We start from the raw sequence: 26,848 nt of genomic DNA, 5'->3' as shown, positions 1-26,848 counted from the left end.
GCCTGGGACCTTGGAGAGCCATTACTGATCAGAGCAGACAAGATTGGGGTTGATGAACCAGTAGCTGACTTGGTAGAAGACAGCTTCCTATGCCCCATCATCTTTCATGGCAGCCTCTCCTTCGCAGGCCTAAAACTGCTGTATTTTTTATTCCATCTAGCTCTTTTATGTACCTCTGTGAGGAATCTGTCTATCATGGTGCACACATTTACAACTTTTTAAATTAACTGATTATTATCATGCACTTGTCCTCTGCAATACTTTTTCACTTCTAATATTTGAAGTAGCTAATCTACCTAAGTTTTAGTGTTTGAAATACCTAATCATTCATCACGATTTCCCGTGTTATAATAAAAGAACACACAGTGAATACAAGATTGCTGTTTAAATAAAAAGGGAGCTAGGGAAGAATGAGAATTGAAAAGAGGAGCATGCACAGATTTTTCTTCTCCAGTAAAGTCAGAAAACACAGAAGAACTTCAGCTTCCAGGCATGGGAAAATAAACGGATCAAAAAGAACATTGTCAGAAGCGAAACAATGTTGAATATTGCTTCCAAATTTGCAAATTACCGAGATAATGTCAAGTGTTCAAATTCAAAAGATGAATCGTAAAAAAAATTAAAAAATCACCACTAACATAAAAAGGTAATATGATACCGCTGTCTTTGATTGGCAGGGAAGAAGGCCAGCTGTCATGTGACAAAGGACTTTGTAGACTCTGCCTACCAAAGAGTTATGCATTACTCTATACTTTAAAGCCCTTTCCTTGTCATAAGATAGTACTTTAAAATGCTGCATTTCATTCTGAGAAGGTATAGAAAAATGAAATTTAGCATTATAACACTCTAACAGTCATGGCTTCCATCAAATATTCCTGGATATTGCAGTTTAGCAAGACTGCTGAGAATCATCATTCTCTTATATTATTTCTATTGTAGACACCCATGTTTATATTAATACAAAAGTAGTATACGAATGTTTTACATTAGGGATGGGGAACATGTGGCAGTACTGAAATTATTTGACTCCAGTTTCCTATAGCTCCAGACAGTTAGCAGGGCCAACAAAGAAGGAGATTTGAGAATAACCCACACCAGACAAACCCACACCAGATTGCCCATTACACAAATTCAGAGGCCACAAAACCAGAAGACTGTGCCAAGAATTATAGACACACGCCAGCAGTCAGTATAACTGCTTCAAAACACAAGGAGAGCTACCATGTTATTAGTTCCAAAGAACACGAAAGCTTAGAAAAAGAAACAGTTCAATTTAAAAGGCAGCCCCCATCAGTTGCCATGAAGCATTTAACACAGGAACTATTGTGGTCCAAAAGAGCGGGTGGAGACAAACATCCTTTAATAAAAAGACTTGCCATGAGTCTTTTCTCCCAAAGGGCAAATCTGGTTCTTCCCGCCTTTCTAATAAATTTAATAGGCTTATTTGCCAGCAAATCAAACAGTGCTTCAGTAGCTGGTCTTGCAACTTCTTCCCCATGCTTGGGAATATTGTTTTTAATAATAATAATAATAATAATAATAATAATAATAATAATAATAAGCCACTTTATTGAATTTATAGATAGATAGATAGATAGATAGATAGATAGATAGATAGATAGACAGACAGATAAATAGATGATAGATAGATAGATAGATACCCAGATGACTGCTGGGTGGGGGAGTAGGTTTGTGCCTTCATAAGCACCAGCCAGTCATAGGAATACAGAAAGCTGCCTCATGCCGAGTCAGACTCTGGGGTCAATCTAGCTCAGTATTGTCTGCACGGGGTGGCAGAAGCTCTCTAGCTTTCAGGTAGGGGACACCCCAGCCCTACCTGGAGATGCTGACGATTGTACCTGGGACCTTCTGAATGCAAAGGAAATGCTCTATTGCTGAGCCACGGCCCTTCCCCACTAGCTTCTGTGCACAGTTTGCCTCTGCCACCAAAAAAAAATATATGCAGAATTGGTCTCCTCTTGTTCCTGGAGAGAAGCTGGTTTGTTACCACAAAATACTTCCTCTCACAGCAATCTGATCACTCAAAAGGTGTGTGTTTTACTACATCTACAGCCCTCCAAATGCTATAATGCTCATCTCTGACTATTGCTGGCTAGGGGTGGATGGGCTCTGCTCCAAATACACAGCTGTTGACTGGGAAGTTGGTTTTGGCCAAAGTCTTCCCAGCCTCTGCACTGGCTCTAAGACACCATCTGCTCCCAGGTGGCTTTCCCACTCCCTTCCTATCTATTTCCTCCCTTCCTAGATTCCTTCCCAGGGAGAATATGTCAGCATCTGTTACTCTCCAGATAGGGTCTGACAAAGGTACTATTATTTCCCTCGATCTGGACATCAACAGAAGTATAGTGTCCAGATCAAAGGAAGTGATAAAGGTAAAGGTAAAGGTACCCCTGCCCGTATGGGCCAGTCGTGTCCGACTGTAGGGTTGTGTGCCCATCTCACTTAAGAGGCCGGGGGCCAGCGCTGTCCAGAGACACTTCCGGGTCACGTGGCCAGCATGACAAAGCTGCTCTGGCGAGCCAGCACCAGCGCAGCACACGGAAACGCCGTTTACCTTCCCGCTATAACGCGGTACCTATTTATCTACTTGCACTTAAGGGTGCTTTCGAACTGCTAGGTGGGCAGGAGCTGGGACCGAAATACGGGAGCTCACCCCGCCGCAGGGATTCAAACCGCCGACCATGCGATCGGCAAGCCCTAGGCACTGAGGTTTTACCCACAGCACCACCCGTGTCCCTAAGGAAGTGATAGTATCATTCTATTCTGCCTTTGTCAGACCACACCTGGAGTCCTGTGCACAGTTCTGGGCATTGGCAAGCTGGAATGTGTGCAATCGAGGGTCAACAAGATGTTCAAGGGTCTGGAAACCAAGCCTGATGAGGAAAGGTTGAGGGAGCTGAATATGTTTAGCCTGAAGAAGAGATGACTGAGGCGAGATATGATAGCCATCTTCAAACATCTAAAGGGCTGTCACGTGGAAGATGAAGCAAGTTGTTTTCTTCTGCTCCGGAGGGTAGGACCCAAACCAATGGCTTCAAGTTACAAGAAAGGAGGTTTCAACCATTAGAAAGCATTTACTGAAGGTAAGAGCTATTTGACAGTGGAATGGATTCCCTTGGAAGGTGCTGGAGTCTCTTTCACTGCAAGTTTTTAAACAGAGCTTAAATCTGTCGTGGATGCTTTAGTTGTGACTCCTGCATTGCAGAGGGTTGGACTAGATGACCCTTGAGGTTCCTCCCAACTCTAAAATTCTATGATTCTTCAATTTTCCGTTACTAGCAGAATGCAAAGTTTCCATGCACCGCCCCGCCGCTTGCTCTTTTTTCTGCCTTCCCCTCTTTTCTTCTTGTTTTTTCCCCCCGCTCTCTCTTTTTCACCCGCCCAGCCAAACTCACCAGGCTCCGACTGCGCCCTCTGATTGGCCGCCGTTGTTTTCGGGGGCGTGGCTACGCGTGGAATGCTGAGACTGAGCGTCCCAGAACCGGACGGTCCTGCTTCGGAGGCGGCCTGTTGATTGGCTCGTGACACTTACGGAAAGCGGGGAGAATGGAATGTTGGGGGCTCTGAGCGTTCCAGAGATACTTTGCTGTTGTTGTTTCATTCATTTTTTACGCAGCCGCGGATGCGAAAAGGGAAAGAAAGAAAAAAGCAGGGTGAGATTTTGCAGGCGAAAGTCGCCTACTCAGAAGTAGGCTCCATTAAATTCAATGGGACTTGCTTCCAGGGAAGGGTAGCGTTGCAGCCTCGACCTAGAGCCTTCTGCGGAGGCCCTTCTGGATTAAAAATCTTTGGAATTGCACTTTCTGCTGCGAGAGGATCCCTTGAAGGCGGATTCCCAGGCGTCTCTTGGCGGGAGCGACGGACCCGGGGACCCGGTTGGGACAGGAACCAGGAAAAGTCACGAGGAGGTACATTCATCTCTCTTGGCTCGACCGCGCTCTCCGCCTTGCGCGACCGTAGGCGGGGGAGAAGCGCTGCATGGGGGTGGGGTCTGTGCGAAGGGTCTGTGTACTGTAGCGTCTTTCTACGGGGCTTTGAATTCACCGATCCTTTAAAGTTCCACATACTTTGCAAAACTGTTGCAGTGCCGGCGCCGGACCTGAGAGCGAAGAGCCAGTGCGCTGTTGTAATCTGAAAGGGTCTCTTTTAAAATGCGATTTCCGCCCGTGGGAGCGGCTTTCAAACTTCCATCACGCCAACTCTCTGTGTCCGCTGGCAATCGAAATATACATAAAGTGACGCTTTTCTTCTTTCAAGAATGTACTTGAAATGGACCTAAATGATCTCTTCGGCATGCCTCATGGGAAGCGATTTATAAATGAAATTAATATTATTATCATCCATAACGATGATGATGTTGCTTACTTTGTTTTTAAATTTTATTTATTTATTTATTTATTTATTTATTTATTTATTTATTTGTGTATGTATGTATGTATGTATGTAAGTGTGATGGCAGGGACAGCTGCCAGATTATAGGAAGGGGATGAGATTCTGTAAGGTGGAGTGGTGTGTGTGTGTGGAGAACCTGTGACTTTCCAGATGTTGATGAACTCCACCTCCCCTGAGCTCCATCCAGCCTGGCCAAAGGTCATGGTTGATGGGAGTGGTAGTCCCAGCAGCAGCAGCAGCAGCATATGGAAGCTTCCACAACCCAGCTCTTAGGTTTGGGTGTGTATTTAGTGGCGATGGCAGGAATCCTTCAAAGCATGTAGCTGGTGCGTTAAGAAATAGTGAAACCAAGAAGTGCTCCTGTCAGTGTCGAAACAGCCAGGTGACTGTCAAATGTGAGTCAACAGCAGGAGGCTCTGAAAAGGAGGTGAGGCGAGTGAAACAGCTGAGGATCTTGACGCAACTCTACATTATTTGCTCTCACTGTAGCATGACGGTAAAGCCCTCTCTGTTGGTGTCATAGAGAGGATTGATAAGGAACTTCTACACAGGGCCTGCTTGACTTTGTTTCTCATTCTGTAGCACTCCTGGGTCTTGACCCATAGGTGGCATCTCTACCTACAACCATGCATTTCAGTGGCTGCTGACACTGTCCCCTCTGCTTCCTGTATTTCATCTGTCACCCTTTTCCCCAGCCTACTAAAGCAAGAGGGACTTCACCAACCCCACCCCACAAATGAGATTGGAGGCAGGTAAATGACAGGGACCACAATGGCTTTAAAAGAGGATTGGGCAAAGTTGGAAAAGGTTCAGAAAAGGGCAGCCAAAATGATCAAGGGGAAGGAGCGAGTTCCCTATGAAGACAGGTTGCAGCATTTGGGGACTTTTCAGCTGAAGAGCAAAGGCTTGCAAGAGGCAGCATGATAGAATTTTATAAAATTATGCATGGCATGGAGAAAGTGGATAGAGTGAGGTTTTTCTTCCCTTTCTCATAACACTGGAACTTTTGGACATCGAATGAAGCTGCATGTTGGATGATTCAGGACCAATGAAATAAAAGACTTGGTCACGCAGCACATAGTTAAATTAAGGAACTCGATCCCACAGGAGACAGTGATGGCCACCAATTTGGGTGGCTTAAAAAGAGAATTGAGACAAACTCATGGAGGAGAGGGCTATCGGTGGCTATGATCTGCCTGCAGCAATGCTTCTGAATACCAGTTGCTGGAAGCCACAGGAGGGGAGAGAGCTCATGTGCTCCAATCCTGCTTGCTGGTTTCCCACAGGCATCCGGTTAGCCACTGGGAGAACAGGATGCTGGACTAGATGAGCCATTGGCATGAACCAGAAGGTTCTTCTGGTGTTCTTATGGACCCCTTTTCCTCTCTCCCCCCCCCCACCTTATTTTCTCTAGGCTAAACCAACCCTAGCAGAGTTGAGGCTGGGTGGAGAGGAGAGGAGGATGGAGGCAGCATAATAATCAGAGCCTTCTGTTGCTGCTGAAAATGCAGATTTGTTGTGGCAGGTGTTTCTCGTGGACTTGAGAGTCCACTTTGTCAGGTGTGTTTTGCTTTCCTTGGCATAGTGGTGGAGGAAGAATGGTACTGAACGCTGGCCAAATTAGCCAGGAAATGTAAAGCTTAGTCTGCAGAGATCAAAGGTGGGTAAAGATAAGCGCAGCCATGCAGCCAATTGATGGTCTCTGTCTCTGCTCATGTGGGAGTGAGTCAGTGCTCACTCTTTTTAAAAATAAACAATTAGCCACCAATCAGGGTTTTCGGAACAACAACAGCATTTGACACAGATGGATCTCACTAGGAAAATGGCTCCAGAGGGCTTGGGCCACAGACAGAGAAGGTTTTGTGCCACAGTCCCAGCCTCTAACATCTGTGCAATCATGAGGCAGGAGGTCTGGAGACAGCCTGCTCCCATTTGCTGTAAGCAGATGGGCACCAGTGGGGTAACTGTTTGGGGGCTTTGCAACCAGCCTGTCAGGCTCACCCTCCCAAGCACGACTCTGTTTCAGTCCTGTGCAACTTCCACAGAGTTTCTTCTGAAACCAGTGGCATCCCAGGCAACAGTTTACTCTCCCCAAAGGTGGCCAACATCAGATGCTATTAGTCATTGTCTCAACTGCAGCACAAGAAATGTTTGTGTCAGGGCTTCGCTTCTTGAGTCACTAGATCTCTATAAACCAATGCCTGGCCGCCCTTTCTTTGGAAGTAGCGTCTCCACTAGTTTCTACAAGTGAGACCTGCAACAAAATGTTGCAGCACGGAGTATGCTCTGTTCAGCATACCAACCATCTCCATTCCCTGTCTTCCTCTCCATCAGCAGTCAAGGCAGCATTTCATGGCCATTTAGCATGCCCAGTTGGAATGGTGTATCCTAAAATATAGGAAGCTACCTTATACTGAATCAAACCATTGAACCATCTATCTCAGTAATGTCTGCACTGATAGGCAGCAGTTCCCCAGGGTTTCAGGCAGGGAACTTGCACTGCCTGGATATGCCAGGGATTGAACCTGGGACCTTCTGCATTCAGAGCATATGCTCTGCCACTGAGCTACGGCCCTTCCCTAACATTACTGGGATGAACACTAGGAGACTGTGCACCTTCCCATGTCCCAAGAGTAACAGCTATCAGTGGGAAGAATGCTCCCAATTTTGCTAAAACGACTGAATATTTTGTGTTCGGTTCTTGCGACAAGAAGGTATGTTTTACTCTTCAGGCATTTCAAAAGTTTTTGTTCCATGTGACAGGATAGCGGCCCATGGAAGCAAAGTTGTTTGAATCCCCACCCCATTGAAATCTATGTAACAAGGCTGTACACTTACTTTGGCCCCATTGAGCTCAGTAGGGTTACCTTAAGTCAGCATGCAACGGAATTGTACTATTAAAGTGCTTAACTTTGGCAGCAGGGGGTTCAAGATGTGCTCTGCAGCAGTTAAGACCCATGACTCCAACTAAGCCATACTACCAACTAAGTAGACCCACTGAAATTAGCCATGTCCATTGACTTCAGTGGGTCTACTCTGAGTAGGGCTAGCAGTGGATACCATCCCCAGTTTTCCCGTTTGTGTGTGTGTGTGTGTTAACTAAGGTTCTTGGAGCTTTAAATCACAGCTGCAGCCTTGACGAAAGACTGTGCCTATCACCTAACAGCTGCAAATGATTGCTAAAAGCCAGTGCGAAGGAACTAAACTTGCTCTCTGAACTGGTCAGCTGTCTGCTCTGAAAATTTGCTGAGTCACAATATTGTTTTGCTTCAGAGTTCAGATTCCTCTCATTCCGATCTTGTTCTTTTCTGCATCTGCATTATTTCCCAGCCTTGTTATTGAATTTGTTCCAGGGTTTTTTTCTTCTTCTTTGAAACTGGCAATGGGTTGTTTTGTGGAGGCCAACAACCTCTCCACATTTTGCTGTTATCCATGAACTGATCCTGCCGCCTTTCCTGGGTGAATCACTTCAGTTCTACCTTTCACCCAGTTCTTTCCCCTAGAAATTGCACAATGTAGGACAGTCATGAATTTATTGGGTGCCTCCCAGTGGATTCCTTAACCAGGATCACTTCTGTCGCTGCAGGCTTTGAGATCAAATCACTTCTGAAGAGCTCTGCAATTGTTTCATTTTCATGTTATATTACACCTGTGTCACTCGTGAAACTATTACTTGTGAAACTATTTGGCTGTTGTGGCTTCTAAAGAACCCTGGGAGCTACAGATGTTATTATTATTGTCATCTACATGTATTTGCCCCTTTTTACAAAAATAAAAGCCTCCAAGTGACTTAACAATACAGCAGGATTTTTTTTAAAAAAACCAACCAATGCATCATAGAAGACACCAGAAATGTTCATCTGATATAATATTAAAGAAAGCCCTTCCCAAACCCACCTATATATGAACCCTGCTGCAGGGGCCAGCTTGGTTACCAAAGGCCAAAAGTCAATGAAAAGTGCCTAGTACCTAAACACTGATAATGACAGGATTTTTCCTGTGGAGAGTGTTCCACAGATATAGGGGGCCACCACTAAAAAGATCCCCTCCATGGTGGATTAAGCCAGGAGAATTACAGATAACTAAATCCAGGGGCTTTTAGTGGGTGAAGTCAAAGGGATTAACTTTCCTTCATAATCTCTTCCAGAGTGGGGGGGTGGAGATGGTCACTTCCTTACCATAAAATAATTAAGAGGTGGTCAAGTGGGTGCATCACTCCTCATACATTGATACTCCAAGAAGCTCAGGGTGGCATACACAGTTCTTTCCGTTTTATCCTCACAACAACCCTGCAAGGTAGGGTAGTCTGAGGGGAGAGAGAGAGAGAGACTGGCCCACTGTCACCCAGTGGGGCTTCATGCCCGAGTGGAGTGGGGAGTTTGATGCTCATAAAACCATAGAAATGTAGAGCTGGAAGGGACCTCAAGGATCGTCTAGTAGTCCCACCGCCTGCAATGCAGGAATCACAATGAAAGCATCCATGGCAGATAGCTGTCCAGCTTCTGCTTAAGAGCCTCCCATGAAGTCTTCAAGTTCTTAGTCCAGAGCTGAGTCTAACCTCTACTCCACACTGGCTCCTTATAGGTGACAAAACACGTGAGAGGAGAGCCGTTACCTGTGTAAGCTTTCCAAACACTGACTGGCTGGCTGGGGCCAGTGGATTAGGTGACCCCTTGGCCTGACCCAGCAGAGCTGCTCTTTACATTTATGGGGAAAAGGTTGGTTTTGATGGAACAGAGAAAGAGGGAGGTTTGCACCTCATTGCCACCCTGGTGTGGAGTTCCAAGTGGCTTAGAGCTTTCCTGCTAAGAACCCTTTTGCTTTTCATCCTTGGTCTCCACCAAGGGGTACAATTAATGCCGCCCTGTGCAAAGCTCGGGAACGTTTTGCATTACAAGACAGAAGTCCACAGAAGAGTCCTGTGAAACTAATCAGCCCCGCGGATTCTGTGATGAAAGGTTACTAGAGGCCTCCTGCCAAGAGCTCTCATGAAAACAACCTCTCGCTAATAGCTATGAAAGGTTGGCTCCAACGGTCCTTTTTATATATATAATTGGAGTTTGCCGTTCTCTGCTGTGTGTTCCCACTTCAAATGGGCACCGAGATCAGAGGTACTGTAGTTTTTAGCTTTCTTTCCTTTTCATGCTTCTCCCTCCCCTCCTGTTCTGTAGTGTGCAAAAGTCATTATGTTCATAATAGCAGAAGCAAAGCGACTCCGTGGTGGCTTTTAGTTTTGTCTTTTAAATATAAAACGATCACGCTGGCTGATGGTGGGGCAGTCGGTCCTTCACTATTACAGACTGATCCTCAAAGCAACTCGGCAGTGCATTTGTTTCTTTTCTTTAAAAAAAATAAATGCTGAAGAAGCTTCCGTGGTCCTTAAGCTGAACAGCTCTTATGCGCACTTATAAATCGCTGCTGTTTCTAATCACCTACAGTGAGCGCCAAATTGCCTCCAGGCGAAAAGGCGTTTTTTGCGTGAAATAAAAGTGGTTCTTAATCATAGAATTGTAGAGTCAGAAGGGACCCTGAGGATCACGTGGCCCAGCCCCCTGCAATGCAGGGATCTGCATCTGATGCCCCATGGCATCACGGATTCCTTCTTGCAGGCTGTTGGGGAAATAAAACATGGCTGTAGTCGTGTGTGGGCTAGTGACTTTTGTAGGCTTAAGAAGAAGAGTTTGGATTCGATATCCCGCTTTATCACTACCTGAAGGAGTCTCAAAGCGACTAACATTCTCCTTTCCCTTCCTCCCCCACAACAAACACTCTGTGAGGTGAACGGGGCTGAGAGACTTCAGAGAAGTGTGACTAGCCCAAGGTCACCCAGCAGCTGCAAGTGGAGGAGCGGGGAAGTGAACCTGGTTCACCAGATTACGAGTCTACCACTCTTAACCACTACACCACACTGGCTGTTGGATCATCTAGTCCAGCATCTTGTTCTTACAGTGGCCAACCAGATGCGTGTGGGGAAATCCACAAGGAGGATTCAAGTGCAAGAGCACCCTCCCCTCTGGCTGTTTTCTGGGAACTGGTATTCAGAAGCAGTGCTGCTGCTTCCAGCTGTGGAGGTGGAGCCTAGTCATCATGGCTGGTAGCCGTCCATAGCCCTCTCCTCCTCCATGAATTTGTTGAATCCTCTATGAAAGCCATCTAAGTTGGCAGCCATCACTGCCTCCTGTGGGAGGGAGTTCCATAGTTTATGTGCTAGGCTTGTCTGGATGGGCTGCTGTTGCATAAGAGGTATGCAATAAACCTTCTTTGGAATAAATTGGCAGGTGGGTATAGGCCATATGGTTCTTAGGAAGCAAAGATTTCCACAAGTGAGATTAGATTGGGATAGACAGGGCTTGCCTTCTCCTATAGCACACACTGCGGCTCATGAGCATTGGGGAGCATTTCAGGGGGGAATTGACTTTCTCTCTCTCCCTGTAGGGGAGAGGTGGGGGACCTGTGGCTCTTCAGGTGTTGCTGAACAGCTCCCATCATCTCTGACCATTGGCCATTTGGGCTGGGGATGATGGGAGTTGAAGTCCAACAACATTCACTGTCCCTTCCTATAGCATGTTGCGGTCCATGGGGGCTGACTTCGTGGCGAGTCCCTGAGTTGGGTTAGGCTTTCTTTTTTGGCTCCTCCTCGTTTCTTGGCCCTGCTTGGCTGTTCAGTTGGACCAAAATACGATTTTAGTTAATTTTTATAGAAAGTTTAACAAAGTGAAAAGAAACAACTGCCCCACCACCAGCTCACATTAATAACACAATGACCATCAATACACCCAATCTCAGTTTAGGCACGTGAGTCAAGATATGTCATATAAATGTCCTGATAGATATCCAAGCCAAATTGACATTCACAAGAAATGAGTTCAAATGTGGCAAGGGCAGTGTGGTCCTCAAGATGATTGCATAACAGATTGTGGGTGTTTCGTTTTTTTCCAGGCTGGAAGAATAAGGGAGTTCTGGAACAGTCATGAAACTTTCACAAAACGTAACACGAGCCTCCTAGCTTAATTCCTGGGAATGTTGATGCAAACACAGTTTCACTGAGTTTTGTGGGCCCTCCTTGAGAAATGTAGGGGAAATCTCTTCCCATCAATAGTGACTGGTACATTCTTGAGCAACATCTAACAGACTGCATTGTCAACATGATCATTCTAGCGGTTTTTAAAACAATTGTCATTTCTAGCACTTTCTCCCTTGCTGTTGTTTCCTCTCTACAAAGCTCTTGTGTGGTGTAGCTGTTGCACATTTTGTGAAGGGAGGTGTCTTGGATATTGAATTTTCAGGGTTATTTTTTATGCTTATTTACAAAGTCATTATAGAAAAGGAATCTGGCCATGGCATGACCTTCAGTGCTTTGGAGCTGTGTGTTCCTTGGTGAATGATCTCTTAGGTTACCCATTGTGTGTACGTGCAAGAAAAAGCATGTGCTCTCTGTGAACTTCAATTTATATGATGCCTTTGGGAAATGACTCAGTTTCTTCATACATGTGAATGTTTGGCCTGCCACTAGGGTTGCAAAATCTTATTTTGTTCAACACAAGGCAGAACAGTGTGGGTGCACCCTGCACTGCTCATGAACATTTGCAGAGATGTTGCAGAGATATTCACAAAACCATGCAGCTATGATCCTTCCTAGACTGTACCACTTCAGACTGCTGCTAGGGGGACACATTTGAATCCTTCTCCCTTTCAAAAGCATTTTTTTTTCTCCCACTAGGATAACGGGAAAACTAGAGTCTTCTTCCCTGACATGCTAGATTTCTATGTGTGTGGTGTCCTTGACATGTGGGAATGTCCAAACATGTAAGACACACACACAAACATTCTGCAGTCATATAGTCCTGAAAGGATGGTACCTTCTGATACTGATTACCATGTTTCACTCGGTGTTTTGGTATCAGGTGTTTGTACATATGTGATCATGCAAGCATAGAATTATGATGGGGGTTGCTGTAGACAAGTAATTCTGGTTTTGTCTTATTACATGGGGAAAGGCACTTTTCAGAGTCTTGACATTTTGAATTCAGCCACTGGGATGTTAAGTGGGGGGAGCATAAGGTCATGGCACTGACGAGGGAAGATACATAAGCATAGGCAGTGGCCAAATGAACCTGGGCACAACTACATATGAAGGCAGCCCTGTTTAGAGAAGTTTTTAATGTCTGATGTTTTAATGTATTTTTAATATTTTGTTGGAAGCCGCCCAGAGTGGCTGGGGAAACCCAGCCTGATGGGCGGGGTATAAATAAATAATAATAATAATAATAATAATTCCAGTTCTGCAGTTTCCAGCAACTGCCTCTGCCAGTGAAGGTAGAGAATAGCTTAGTAGCCAGTTATAGCCATATCCTCCTTTTGTATAATGTTTTAAAGCCATCCAGGTTGGTGGCCATCACTGCCTCTTGTGGTAGTGAATGCTATAGCCTAGCTATGCACCATGCGAAGAAGTTTCTTTTGCCTGTCCTGAATATTCCAACATTCAGCTTCATTAGATGTCCCCAAGTTCTCACATTATGAGGAGAGAACAGCTTTTCTCTGTCCACTTTCTCCACACCCTGCATCATTTTATATGCCTCGATCATGTTGTCTCTTGCTTGCCTTTTCTCCAAAACAGGGTTTCCCAAACTTGGGTCTCCAGCTGTTGTTGGACTACAACTCCCATCATCCCTAGCTAGCAGGATCGGTGGTCAGGGATGATGGGAATTGTAGTCCAGCTGGAGACTCAAATGTGGGAAACTCTGCTCTAAACAAAAAAAACCCCTGATTGTCGCAACCTTTCCTCTTAGGGGAGTTACTCCCACTTCCTTGATCCTTTTGGTCTCAGATTCAGCAGTCACAGCTTCTGTTTTCCTTCCTTTCTTCCAGGTGACCTGTCAAGATGGTAGACCATCTGGCCAACACTGAGATCAACAGCCAACGCATTGCGACTGTGGAGAGCTGCTTTGGAGCATCCGGCCAGCCATTGGCTATACCTGGAAGGGTCCTCTTGGGCGAAGGGATTTTGACCAAAGAATGCCGGAAGAAAGCCAAACCGCGGATCTTCTTCCTGTTCAACGACATCCTTGTGTATGGAAGCATTGTGATCAACAGGAGGAAGTATAGCTCCCAACACATCATACCGCTTGACGAAGTCACCCTGGAGACTTTGCCAGATACCCTGCAGATGAAGAACCGTTGGATGATCAAAACGGCCAAGAAGTCCTTCGTCGTTTCCGCCGCTTCCCTGACCGAGAGGAAAGAATGGATCAGCCACCTGGAGGAATGCATCCGCCACTTGCTCTCCAAGATGGGCCAGCAGCCCCCCACGGAACACGCCGCCCCCTGGATCCCAGACAAGGCCACCGACATCTGCATGCGCTGCACGCAAACCAAGTTCTCCACTCTCACGCGCAGACACCACTGCCGGAAGTGTGGCTTTGTGGTGTGCGGAGACTGCTCTCGGCAAAGGTTCCTGATGCCCCGGCTGTCCCCGAAGCCTTTGAGGGTGTGCAACCTTTGCTACAAACAGCTGGTGGCAGCGAAAAAGGAGAGCGAGGAACAGTCAAAGACAGCCCATTCTCCTCTGGTTGGCTATGAGCCTTCCAGCGGAGATGACAGCGACAGGTCTGACGAGGACAGAGTGGAACAGTGGTCAGCGGAGGCAGAGTTTTACACGTCCAACACAGCTTGGTCATCTTTCCATAGCTGACCCCTGCATTGCCTTGTTAATTTCAGGGGCCACACACTTATTTCCAAGGAGTACAGGGAACACACACTTTCCAAAGTGCACTTTTCAGAGGAGTAGCTTTCATCGTGTCTTTTGGTCCCATGTGTTTTCCTCCTCTGTGGTTAAGGAAGAAGATACTGAATCAAACTTAAATATGCAAGAGCCTGCTTGTCTCCTCTAAGGCCTGGCCTGCGCTATATATTTGAAGCAGTATCATTCCACTTCAAGTAGTCATGGCTATGGGGAAGGGCTGTAGCTCAGCGGTAGAGCATCTGCCTTGTGTGCTGAAGGTCTCAGGTTCAATCCCCAATAGCATCTCCATCTAGGGCTAGGTGAGACTCCTGCCTGAAACTCTGGGAAGCCACTGCCAGTCAGTGGAGACCATTCTGAACTAGGTGGACCCAATGGTCTGATTCAGGAAGCTTCCTATGATTCCCTTCATGAATCCTGAGAGCTGTCATTTGTTAAGTGTGCTGAGTGTTGTGAGGAGACCCCTTATTCTGTCCACAGAGCTACAGTTTCCAGAACAATCCGTTCCTCTTCCCAGGGAACTCTGGGAATTGTAGAGGTCTCTGCACCCTGAACAAATCACAGTTCCTAGGATTCTTTGTGGAAAGCCATGGTACGATACTGCTTTAAATGTATAGTGCAGATGGGGCCTAACAGCGAGTTGTTTTTATTGGCATATGTGGCAGAGCTGAATTGGACCCCCAACACATCAGGTGTTGAGCGTTGCTGAAAGTTTTGGTCCCTTTGATAGATTTGGGGGCACCTGAAATGTTGACTTTCAGCTTGGGCATTTTGCAGGCTTGGGCATCAGACCGGCACCCACCCCATCTTGTAGTCTCTGTCTTTCTTACACCCAGGAGTCAAATTCTGGATCCATAAATCATAAGTTATGAAACCAGAGGAAGATCTCCTTCACAGTTTTTAAACTGACAGCACCATGCAAAAATTAAATCAAGGGCTTATAATATGATTGTATATCAAGAATCTAGTCATTTTTTTAGGCTCTTCACAGAAGGATGCGCTTTTTTGAATCTGCTTGATGCAGAAGGAGGGTAGGACCTTCTTGACTGAGTAGGGATTGAAATGAACAGAAAAAGTTTTGGAGATGCGCATTTCGAAATGAAGGTTTTTGGAGCAGCTTTGTCATGTGAGCAGATGGCTTCTTAACGGTGGTATTGTATTACGAGTGCTGGCTTGTGTGTGTGTGTGCGCGCGTATGTGTGTGTGTGTATATATATATATATATATACACACATACTAAGTTTGGCTTTGCTTCCTGTCCCCCATTTTTTATTACTAATGTTTTTATTTTGCAAAACAACAAGAGGGACAAATGTTACAGTGCTTTGTTTGTGGGAGGCACAGGCCTTTTGTAACCAACTGTCATGTTTTCCACATGCAGTAAATCATACAAATAACTGAAAACACTATATATGTGAAACGCTAAAAATAGTTTGTAGACAAAAGGTGGTGGTGTGGCTTTTCCTGGAGGTGGGGAAGGATCCGGTTGTTTCCGCCTGCATAGTTTTTTGAAGACTCTGCACTTAACAGTTGCTCCCACCTGATGCAACACCAGTCATTGGCAGCAGAAAAGCCTTGTTAACATTAATTTAAAAGAAAATAACTCATTCCTTACTCCAGTAGAATGTAGGTTAACTCTTTTCTGTCGGCGACCGTTAGACAGCAGCAACTTGGTTGCCACAACAAATGTTATATTGGACCTTAATGTCAACCACAGTGTTGTTAGCCTGTTCAGTTACCTTGTTTTTTATACTCCTCTGGTTTTTTTGGAGCAAATATGTTGACTGGCATTTTTATACTTACCGTTTTCTATTTTTATTTTCATTGGTCAATGTGTTTACATCAGAGCTGTTGGCCAACAAGCTTTTTAAGTTAATTAACCAGGCTTTTCTCTCTCCCTTTAATGGATGCACAGAGTTCTGATTTAATACTACGCTGCCGTAATGCAATTTTCAGGTCTCCTCTTGAAGATTAGTGCATGCTTATGGAAAATAACACAAAAACACTAGGGCCCCGTTTGACTGCCATGGCATGCTGTATGGTGCGGTGGTTAGAGTGACGGACTAAGAGCTGGGAGAGGCCAGAGTTGAAATCCTCACTCGACCGTGAAGCTCACTTGGTGACCTTGGGCCCGGCACTGCCGCTCAGCCTCACAGGGTTGTTGTGGGGATTAAATGAGGAATGGGAGAAGAGCCAGGTACGCCAGCTTGAGCTCCTTGCAGAAAAAGATGGGGTAAAAACGCAATGAATTAAAAATTGCCGCAGAGGGCAGATATTGCAGCCTAGTCATACTTGCTCAGATGAGATCAGTTTTGTCTACACCAGGAGAAATCTCCAGATGTTGCTGGACGACAAATAAATTCTGGTTATTGTCTACGATGACTTCGACTGATGGGAGTTGCAGTACAGCTACATCTGGAAGGCAGTGCCAGCCGGCGCTGGCTTTCCAAGGTTTCAGGCAGAGGACATGCTAAGCTAACCTGAAGATGCTGGGGACTGAACCAAGAACCTTCTGTGTGCAAAGTAGATGCTCTGTATCAGGACTTGAGAACCAAATCTGGCCAGTGGACCAGACTGTTACCTCCCCCACCCCTTGCACACCAGATCTGACAGGTGGATGCAGAGGATCCCTTGAGGTCACTATGACATCAGGTGGCCCTTTTCACTAGCCCCTTCCAAAGGGCTAGGCTATGCAGCGCCTTGAAGAGGGCTTCTCAAGATCTGACAGCCAGCTGATCATTGGGTCTTCAGGTGACCCTTTCAAGGCGCCATCTTTCCCAGAGCTTTGCATAGGGCTCAGCCAATCAATGGATAGCCGGTACCTGCAAATCCCCTTTTGACTGAGGAGGGCATGGGCTTGGCTGAAACGACCTTGTGGGCCAGCTGGAGAAGTCTGGTGGGCTGAAAGAGGCCCGTGAGCTAGAGGTTCTCCACCCTGCTCTTTTGCTCTCCTGCCCATTCCATGGGAATTCTTGTAACATTTGTTGAGAGGGGCAGCCTACGCATAGATGGCTTTACAGTTTGGTAGCAAAGCCCGTGCTCTGCCTGCAGATGGTCGTTGGTCTGAACTGAACCGAAGGCCACCTACTGAAAGCTGTGTGGAACTAATGCAACACCCTATTTTCCATATGTGCCTAAATCCATTACTGGATTGTGGTGGAGGCTTTTTGCCTTTATAATCTGCTTCCATTAGGATATGCACACTATTTAATGGAGCGTGTAATCTTCAAGATACGGACTAATGGCAGGAAGCCACAGTCATGGCTACTTTGTCACTTAAAAAGAAAAACCGTCCAAAATGAGTAGCTGACCATGTGATTTTGATTTTAAATGCCGTCCGGCCTGCTGTGAACTGAATGGACTCTCCGGGTGCTAGGTGGATGTTTCCAAGTTGCAAAGAAAGAGCTGGAAAAGCGAAGATTAATGAGAAGGAGCTTGGCCTGCTCCCCACCCCCTCCATGGAGTTCATTCTTTTCCGACTGACTACATTCCCCCAAGTCCTGTGTCAGCTGAAACAGTACCTCGCCTGCCCTCGCCCATGGAAAACAGCGTAGAAATTGGCCAGCAAAAGCCATAGCCGAAACAGATGTTTCTGGTTTTAAGGAGCACTTAAAAAGGAAAAAAAAAACCTTCTTTTGTCTTGTTTTCCTCCCTCATCTGACTCAAATAAATAGCAATAACAATGGCGTGTTTATGGAGTGTTGTTCCCATGATGCTTTGCAAGGCATTGTACTTAAGCTAAGTGAGGGATATAGACAGCTGGAAGCTGGTTGCTTGAATCTAGGCCCCATTCTAGGCCCTCTTCCCAAGAACTCTCACACAAACCGGCCATGTTCTCCACAGAGGAGACACAAAAGGCACATTCGCACCATACATATAAAGTGGTTTGACGCCACACTCTTCTTTCAAAGCGTTCTGGGAGCTGTAGTTTGCTCAGAGTGTTGAGATGGTTGTTGGGAGACCACTGTTCCCCTCCCAGAGCTCTCCATGAAGAGGGACTAATGGTTAAACCACTCTTGGAATTGGAGGCCTGTGAGGCAAATACGCAGCCTCAGAACAACTCTCTGCTATTCTTAACTAAATTTTATTCATAAAAATATTTGTATACCGCTGTCGTGTGTGTGTGTATGTATGTGTACACACACACACACACACACACGACGCTGCAGTATGTATATATGCAGTTTGCAGCAGTAAAACCACACAATAAAAACCATATTTTAAAAGTTAAACACAGACATCAATGAACCATTGTGGAAGGATGTATTCCACCTGCAATAGGCCTGGTGGAACAGGAAAGTTTTCAGCAGGTGCTTAAAAGTTGGCACAGAAAGTGCCTGCTAAATCTCTAATGGCAGAGGTTCCGGGTGACTCTTTGTCCACAGTGAACGAGGATTGTATTCACTGCACACCCTCACCCCAACTTGCTTTTTAGCTTGTGTTCTGGTGAGCTGCAAGTGAAGAACACTGGGCTGAGCTGTGTGTGTGTAGATTTCAGTGTGTCGCCGAGGGAATTTTTGCTGTTTCTGCTCCAAAAAACACAAAAACACGACACGTCTGCATTCTTGCCACCACAGTAGACACTTCTGCATTCTAGTCCTCGACTGCCTTCCATTCTAGAAGTATAGAAAGCCATAGAAAACAGAAAGTGTTCCTACTTGTAGTTGGTTCGACAGCTACAACCATTTCTGGACAGGGAAAGCTTGGACACAGTGGTTCCTGCACTGGTTGCTTCAAGGCTGGATTGCTGCAGTGCGCTCTGTATGGGACTCCCCTTGCACTTGGTCCAGAAACTGTGAGGTAGGTTAGGCTGAGAGACAGATACTGGCCCAAGTCCACCCGGTCAACTTCAGGGCTGATTGGGGGGTTTGAATCCTGGTCTCCTATGTTCTAGTCTGACACTAACCTACTACACCACATTGACAACATTTTCAAATAATTTTATATACTTCTATTAATGCAATTAAAGGTAAAGGTACCCCTGCCCGTACGGGCCAGTCTTGACAGACTCTAGGGTTGTGCGCCCATCTCAAAGAGGCCGGGGGCCAGCGCTGTCCGAAGACACTTCCGGGTCCATGAATAAACTTTATTTGCATAGCCAACAGGCCATAGCATCAAAGGACAAACACCAACAGGAGTACATTACAAATATAGTTAAAATCTTGTGACCTATTAAAACCCTAGGTAAATTAATAATCTCAGTACTTAAAACTTGGCAGAAGTAATAAAATAATAGTATTAAAAGATAATGATAATAATCGTAAAAACCCAGGCGAGGAATCCGGGTGACCACACTGATATCATTCAGATACCAGCTCTCAGTCTCATTGCTCTCTCGATAAATTTGGCAACCTTCTCTGTTGTCGAGCTGTTCTGGTCGGCTAGAAGTGAGCACAATTTGGCTTCGCAAGAGCGGCCGGGGATGGCAGATAGGAGCGGCGTGATGGTCTCGTCCCTGAGATCTTTATATAGGGAGCAAGACAAGAGAACGTGTGACGCCGTCTCTACATAGCCAGCTCCACAGGGGCAGAGCCGGTTCTCAAATGGAATTTTTTGATATCTATACTTCCGGGTCACGTGGCCAGCGTGACATCGCTGCTCTGGCGAGCCAGAGCCGCACACGGAAACGCTGTTTACCTTCCCGCTAGTAAGCGGTCCCTATTTATCTACTTGCACCCGAGAGTGCTTTCGAACTGCTAGGTTGGCAGACGCTGGGACCGAACAACGGGAGCGCACCCCGCCGCGGGGATTCGAACCACCGACCTTTCGATCGGCAAGCCCTAGGTGCTGAGGCTTTAACCCACAGCGCCACCTGCGTCCCATTAATGCAATTAAATGGCTTCAAAAACGCATGAGGCTGCCTATATTAGGTGCTAGATGCTCTGCAATAACCTTTCCCTCACAGCGCTCTACTGCTTTGCTGTAAGGGCCCCACCACACAAAAATTGTGGTTGGCTTTTGCAGCATGAAGATCAGGAGGGGTGGCTTGGCAGAGACATCTCCTTATTACTCATCTCACCTGCTCACACTCACATTCAAACAAAGCCGCAGGAAAATGGCCACAGAAAAGAATGAAACAAAGATGGTGTTGTGGTTTGTAGGGGGGTGCAGCATTAAAAATACTTCTTTGTATATGCCACATACAGAGGTGAGGTTTAACAAATAGTTAGGTCAAAAGATTAAGTGCTTCCTGTTAAATGCTGATTGAAAGTAGTTTGTTAAGGGTGCTGAGAATTGTTAGGAGGCCCCTAACCATAGCTGTCAACTTTTCCCTTTTTTTGCGAGGAATCCTATTTGGAATAAGGGAATTTCCCTTAAAAAACGGAAAATGTTGACAGCTATGCCCCTAACAGAGCTACATTTCCCAGAGTAGTTTAATAGTCCCTCTTCTCAGGGAATATGGTGGCCCTCAACACCCATCACAACACTACAGTTCCCATAATTCCTTGGGGGGAGCCATGGCTGTTTAAAGTGGCATCACAGCTCTTTAAATGGTGCGAATGTAGACCTAATCTCTGTTGAAAGTGTGTTTGACACCAAGGGACCTGCAACCTTAAATGGTTAGATCAGTTGGTCCTCTATAACACTGCAGACAACCAATAAGATTCCTCCAAATGAGCTCGGTGAGCGAGCTGGGATATAGATGCTCAGATGATCCTTACGGCATCCTGGACACAAGTTGTTCAGGGCTTTGTATATCAATGCAACATCAGGGGGGACAGAGAATCTGGCCTTGCAGATACTGTTGGACTTCCATCATTCATGACACTTGGCTTTCCTGGCTGGGATTGGTGTGACCACGAGTCCTCCCAACATCTGGCAGCAGGGCCAGTCCAAACATGAGAAGGGAGTGAAGCAGCCCGCCTCGGGCAGCAGAATCCCATGGGCAATGCCCCAAAGGGTACCTCGCCCACTTCTGTTGCTGCTGCCAAGGTTGTGCAGTGGCAGCTTCCATCAAGATCTCACACAATCTTGCAGAACTCTAGTGGGATATTGCGAAGCTTTCACAAGACCTCACTGAGCTCTGCACAATCTCACGAGGTCTCACTGAAAGCTGTGTGATCCTGGTAAGCGAAGCTTGGCAAGGCGGCAGCACTTTCCTGTTTCACCTCTGGCAGTGAAATGGGATGAATTGCCCCTGCCTTGAGAGTCACTGATTCTTCATCCCTGGTAGACATGAAAGGGGGGGAAGGCCACGTTATAAACATAGAACTTCTTGACTCTGGAAACTCAACCTTGAAATGCATTTAGTTATCAAAACCAGACTGGAGTCAGCTCTGGGATATTTTCTTCTGAAGTGGTGAGGCATGACTGTTCTTCAAAGCTAGGAAAGTAACAAGGCACAGTTTTGTTTGAGAGAGAAAGAGCTGAGTGCAGTTTCAGAACTATCCTTTGTTGTATGCTTCCCAGTGACAGTGTTGGAGGCGCTCCAGCCACAAATGACAGGAAAACGAGGCTCCCTTGCCTACGGAGCGATGAAACCCAAAGCTTTGGCCTTCCAAAGTCAACAGAAAGGCATTGCAGAAGAAAAACAGCCGCTGTAAGAGCAGCAGAAGCAAAAGCTCCGCAGCAGGAGATTAGATGCTTTGACAAGTGGTTACTGTAAAATCATTGTATTCCACGATTTTGCACTTTTTGCAAACTTCACACTTTTCCGAATTTGGCAACGTTTGTGATTACTGCAAAATGGATTTAAAAATAAAAATGGGGGTGGGGAGCTTTTGATCTTCCTTAAACACCTGTGCCCAGATATCTCTTCCATGTATAAGTTCACATATGCAGACAATTTGCTATAGGCTCTGTTGGGTGCTACAATCAGAGCAGGGGGCCCTCTTGGTAGTTTCTCCACCTTCATCAAACTCCTTGAGCTGTGAAATTCCCTCAACACCCAAGTGTGTTGGACACCTTCACTATACAAGTTTCATCATATGCTGAAGGCATTATGTCTTTACCCTGACCTTTGGCATTTGAGATTTATAGTTTTAGGACTCGCCCTATTATTGTGATCATCATTTGTTTTAAAATGTTTTTAATGCTGTAATTTATGTCGTTGCAGTAAAACCTTAGGTTGGAGGATGGCTAAATAATAATGATAATAATAATTCTCTCATACACATAGTAGCCACTGCATAAAATTGAATAAATGCAACGTTAGGCTTCATGAGTAGGACCACAGTTTCCATCCAAGTGGTGGGAAGTAATAGTTCCGCTTTGTTCTTCACTGGTCAAACCTCATCTTCGGCATGATGTCCAGTTATAGGTCCTGCTCTTTTAAGAAGGATGGAGATAAACTGGAACATGTTCAGGTAGGGCAACAAGGATGACCAGAGGTATGGAAAACAAGGTGTGGGAGAAGAGGTTGAAAGGACTGGGTTGATTTAGCCTAGATAAAAGAAGATGGAGAAGAGAGAGAACTATGAGGTCTATAAGAACATCAGAAGCACATGCTGGATCAGGCCAATGGCTCATCTAGTCCAGCATCATGTTCTCACTTGGACCAGCCAGATGCCTGTGGAAAACCAGCAAGCAGGATTCAAGCTTATGATCACTTTCCTGGGTTTTATGGCAACTGGTATTCAGGAACTATTGCTGCATCTGACTGTGGGGGCAGAGCATATCAATTGTGGCTAGTAGCCATTGATAGTCCTCTCCTCCACGAGTCTCCAAACAACCTTCAGCACGCTTAACAAACTACACTTACCAGAATCCTTTGGGGGGAATGCATGGCTGTTTAAAGCATACTACTGCTTTAAATGCATGGTATGGATGCGGGCTATGTCACATAAGCTCTTGTACCTGTGCAGAGATGGCATGTGCCTGTGTTTGTTGTGAACAAGCTGTCTCTCATCGCCACCCAAGTTTAAAATGGAAATCAGAAGTAAGGGCTATGTTTTACTGTCGGCTTCTTCCTCAGCCCATGATCTATCTGTCTCTCTCTTTAAGCAACACATTGTTTCTTCCAACCACAGTGAAGTGAAAGAAAGCTGCTTCCTGTAGCTTGGCTGGGGTAAAATTATTTTGAGCCTCCCAGTGGCTTTGGAATCCCACGGTTCTCTCTTGCAAAGTTTAGGATGAATTAAAATTTTATCTTCCCCGAGTTTTTTTTATGCAGCTCTCATAAATCACACTTAATGGGGGGTATTAGCAGAGAGTTAACGGCAATTAAGCGATGAAATGTGTGTATTCTGGCTCGGAAATGTGGAGAAACACATTGATTTTTATGGTCTCTTGAAATGCAGAGATGAAAGCTTCCTTCCTAATTATAGACAAAATAGATTCAAGCTGCCAAAGCAAAGACCACTTCCTCTCTCCTCCCTACCCTTTTGGATTCTTACATTCCTGATAGCAGAAGCTTGATGAAGGCAAAAGCTTTCAGTAAGCCTAAGGAATGGAACTGCCATGGATAAAGGCACTCTACCTCAGAATACCAAGTCATGCGGACACCCAGATGATGGCCATAGTATCTGCATCCTGCTTGCAAGCTTTCCAATAGCATTTGGGCTCCCTCGGAAGTTGGTGGATTCTCCATCATTGGAGGTCTTTAAGCGAAGGTTGGATGGTCATCTGTCAGGGGTCTCTTCTAGCCCAATAGCTGTATGATTCTGTGATTCATCCTTCAACAGGCTACCTTCCCACTGCTTGATAAGCCTGAGAGCAATGTGAGAGGAGCAGAGAGAAGGGATTTCTGCTGGAACAGAAGCAAGCAGCAGCAGCAGCCACTCTATCCATCTGCCTGCTAAAGTTCGGCTTGACTCCGTCATACTCAAAGCACCAGCAGGTTAATAACTGTCACTGGAACAGATGGTTTCTCAGTAGAAATGTGCACCTCTCCACCGCCCGCGACATACGCACAATTCTTCAGCTGTTTGCTAGAACTGCTGGCACAGCGTATCTTGGGTTTCCAAGGCAACACCTGTGTTTTTGGCACTTGGCACTGACATTATGCAGCTGATAAGAGGCACTGTCTTAAGAGCCTCAAGGCAGACTGCTGGGGTGGCAGGTGGCTGCTCTTCCACTCTGCCTCCCAACACACACACACACACAGCCTTAAATCCCAACAAATACTGCTGGTGGGATTATGGGAAAAGGGTAAGAAGTAAAATGCAGCTTATACAGCAATGCAACTACAAGGCCGAGACACCACAGAATGCTGCATTTGAGCTGGGTCTTGGTTGGAATCCACATTTTCACACACACATTTGCAGTTGAAGTTCTTCTTGTTGTTCTCCTCCTTTATTGCATTTTTGTCCCACCTTTTCCTCCAAGGAGTTCAAAGTGGCATGCATGGTTCTTCCCCTTCTCATTTAATCCCCACAACAACCCTGTAAGGTTGATCAAGCCAAGAGGCGGTGACTGGTCCTAGGTCAACCAGTGAGCTTCATGGCTGACCTGGTCTCCCAGGTCCTAGTCACACATTATAACCCCTCCCATCAAGGTTGCTTATACAATATTTACGTCAAGCATACAATTTCCTGGAAACTGCAGTTTGTTCAGGGTGCTGGGAACTGCAACTTCATGAGCGGTAAACCACAGTTACCAGAATTATTTGGGGAAAACCATATGCTTTTTAAATGTATGTTGCATACACAACCAAAGTATAAGACGGGAGACACCTGACTTGCCATTAATACATGTGAAAAGGTTCTATGGGTCTTAGTAAACCCACAGACTCCTAGAACTGTAGAGCTGGATGGGACCCCCAGGGCCATCTGGTCCAACCTCCTGCAGTGCAGGAATCTCAACATGTGGTCCCCCATCCAATCTGCAACCAGACCAGATCCTGCTTAGTAAACATGGTGGTGCAGCAACAAAACAAAAGCTAATGCTATTCTAGGCTGCATCGACAGAAGTGTAACATCCAGATCAAGGGAAGTAATAGTACAACTCTTATTCTGGGTACCACAATTTAAGAAGGATATTGACAAGCTGGAACGTGTGCAGAGGAGGATGACCAAGATGATAATGTGTCTGGAAACCAAGCCTGATGAGGAACAGTTGAGGGAGTTGGGCATGTTCAGCCTGGAGTAGGGGAGGCCAAGAGGAGATATGATAGCCATTTTCAAATATCAGAAGGGCTGTCACATGGAACAAGCTTGTTTTCTCCAGCTCTGGAGGGTAGGACTCAAAGCAGTGGCTTCAAGTTACAAGAAAGGAGATTCTGACTTAACATTGGGGAGAACTTTTGGACAGTAAGAGCTGTTTGATGGTGGAATGGACTCTTCAGAAAGTGGTGAACTCTCCTTCATTGTAGCAGAGATTGGATGGTCATCTGCCATGGATGCTTTACCTGATATTCCTGCATTGCAGGGAGTTGGACTTGTTCCCACCCATCCCAGTGAGTGCTCCCTTTTGTCTTTGTCCCCACTTCCCAATTTGTTGATTTGTGTGTATTCATTTTGCACAAACTGAGCATGTGCAGGAATCAGCAGAACTGTGTGTGCGAACAGTAACACACACCCAGGCATTCCCAATTTAATACAAGCTTGCATGGGCACTCTTATGTTCAATCCTAAAATGGCACTTATTTCACTTTCCAAAACAGGAAAGTGCTTTGATAAGCAGTATCTGAATGAATAGAGTACAGCCAACCAACCAACCAATTTCCTAAAAAATGGATATGAAACATTTGCATTGTGAATAAACTGAAGCGGCTCTTCCACACATGCAGGCTATCGCTTTTTCAATTGCAGTGGTGCCGGCCCTACCATTAGGAAGAGTATGGTAGCTGCCTCTGGCAGCAGACACTGTGGGTCAGGCAGCAGTGGTCAAACGCTTAGGAAAAGAAATCCATGTGGCCTGCCATACACTGCCTAAGATGCCATCAGGTGCATTGGAAGATGCTGTCCCATCCACTGACATCTGGATGACCACATGTTCCCCATCCCTGGCCTTGAGTCAGACAAAACATCCTGCATAAAATCAATGAGTTCTGCTCTTGCAGACAGCATTTGAGAGAGACTAGTTTGTGAAAATGTCCACGGGCTGTATTCAGTGTTCTCTGACCACTAGTTCAAGGGCTCTTGCACCAATGGGCAGCTGAATTTTAATGTTGGAAACAGATTACATAACCTGTTGGGTGGGATTCTTCTATTGCACAAAAAGTTACCAGCTTTTGCATGCCCTTGCACAGGAGCATTCTGCTGGTGCAAGACATCTCGCCTACTTAGTGACTTTAACTTGATGCTACATTGGATACAAAGGCTGACAATTTGCTGCCTGGAATAAACTTTCTCTGTGTCCATTGTGCAGAAGCCAGCTACTATTAAACTAGCAACTGAATCTTCAGACTGGTGGGTTCTGGGTTGGTTGGTTTTTTGCAGGTGTGTTCTGTAACCCAACATTGCCACAGAAATACAGTGGTACCTCGGGTTAAGTACTTAATTCGTTCCGGAAGTCCATTCTTAACCTGAAACTGTTCTTAACCTGAAGCACCACTTTAGCTAATGGGGCCTCCCACTGCCGCCGCACCACTGGAGCACGATTTCTGTTCTCATCCTGAAGCAAAGTTCTTAACCTGAAGCACTATTTCTGGGTTAGCGGAGTCTGTAACCTGAAGCGTATGTAACCTGAAGCGTATGTAACCTGAAGCGTATATAACCCAAGGTACCACTGTAGTGCATTAGTGGTGGGTTTGTACTGGTGCTGTGCAAAACTCTCTGCATCCTTAACAAATAGTTCCTAATGACTCTTAAAGTG

General features: G+C 45.8%; 1 protein-coding gene across 2 annotated transcripts; it reads left to right on the top strand.

The window, feature by feature from the left end:
• Positions 1-2,853: 2,853 nt before the first annotated feature.
• Positions 2,854-17,835, top strand: PLEKHF1 (pleckstrin homology and FYVE domain containing 1). Of its 2 annotated transcripts, XM_083451977.1 has the most exons (3): positions 2,858-3,104; positions 3,407-3,929; positions 13,282-17,835. In XM_083451977.1, the coding sequence occupies exon 3, from the start codon at positions 13,295-13,297 to the stop codon at positions 14,102-14,104; it is 810 nt and encodes a 269-aa protein (XP_083308103.1). In that variant the 5' UTR covers positions 2,858-3,104; positions 3,407-3,929; positions 13,282-13,294; the 3' UTR covers positions 14,105-17,835. The 2 variants fall into 2 exon arrangements, with proteins under 2 accessions (XP_083308104.1, XP_083308103.1); XM_083451978.1 differs by lacking the exon at positions 3,407-3,929 and having other exon boundaries at positions 2,854-3,104.
• The last annotated feature ends 9,013 nt before the right edge of the window (positions 17,836-26,848 follow it).

This window comes from Podarcis tiliguerta, assembly GCF_965153285.1.
Source record: "Podarcis tiliguerta genome assembly, chromosome: 8".
Classification (NCBI taxonomy): domain Eukaryota; kingdom Metazoa; phylum Chordata; class Lepidosauria; order Squamata; family Lacertidae; genus Podarcis; species Podarcis tiliguerta.
This window is presented reverse-complemented; position numbering and strand designations above follow the sequence as displayed.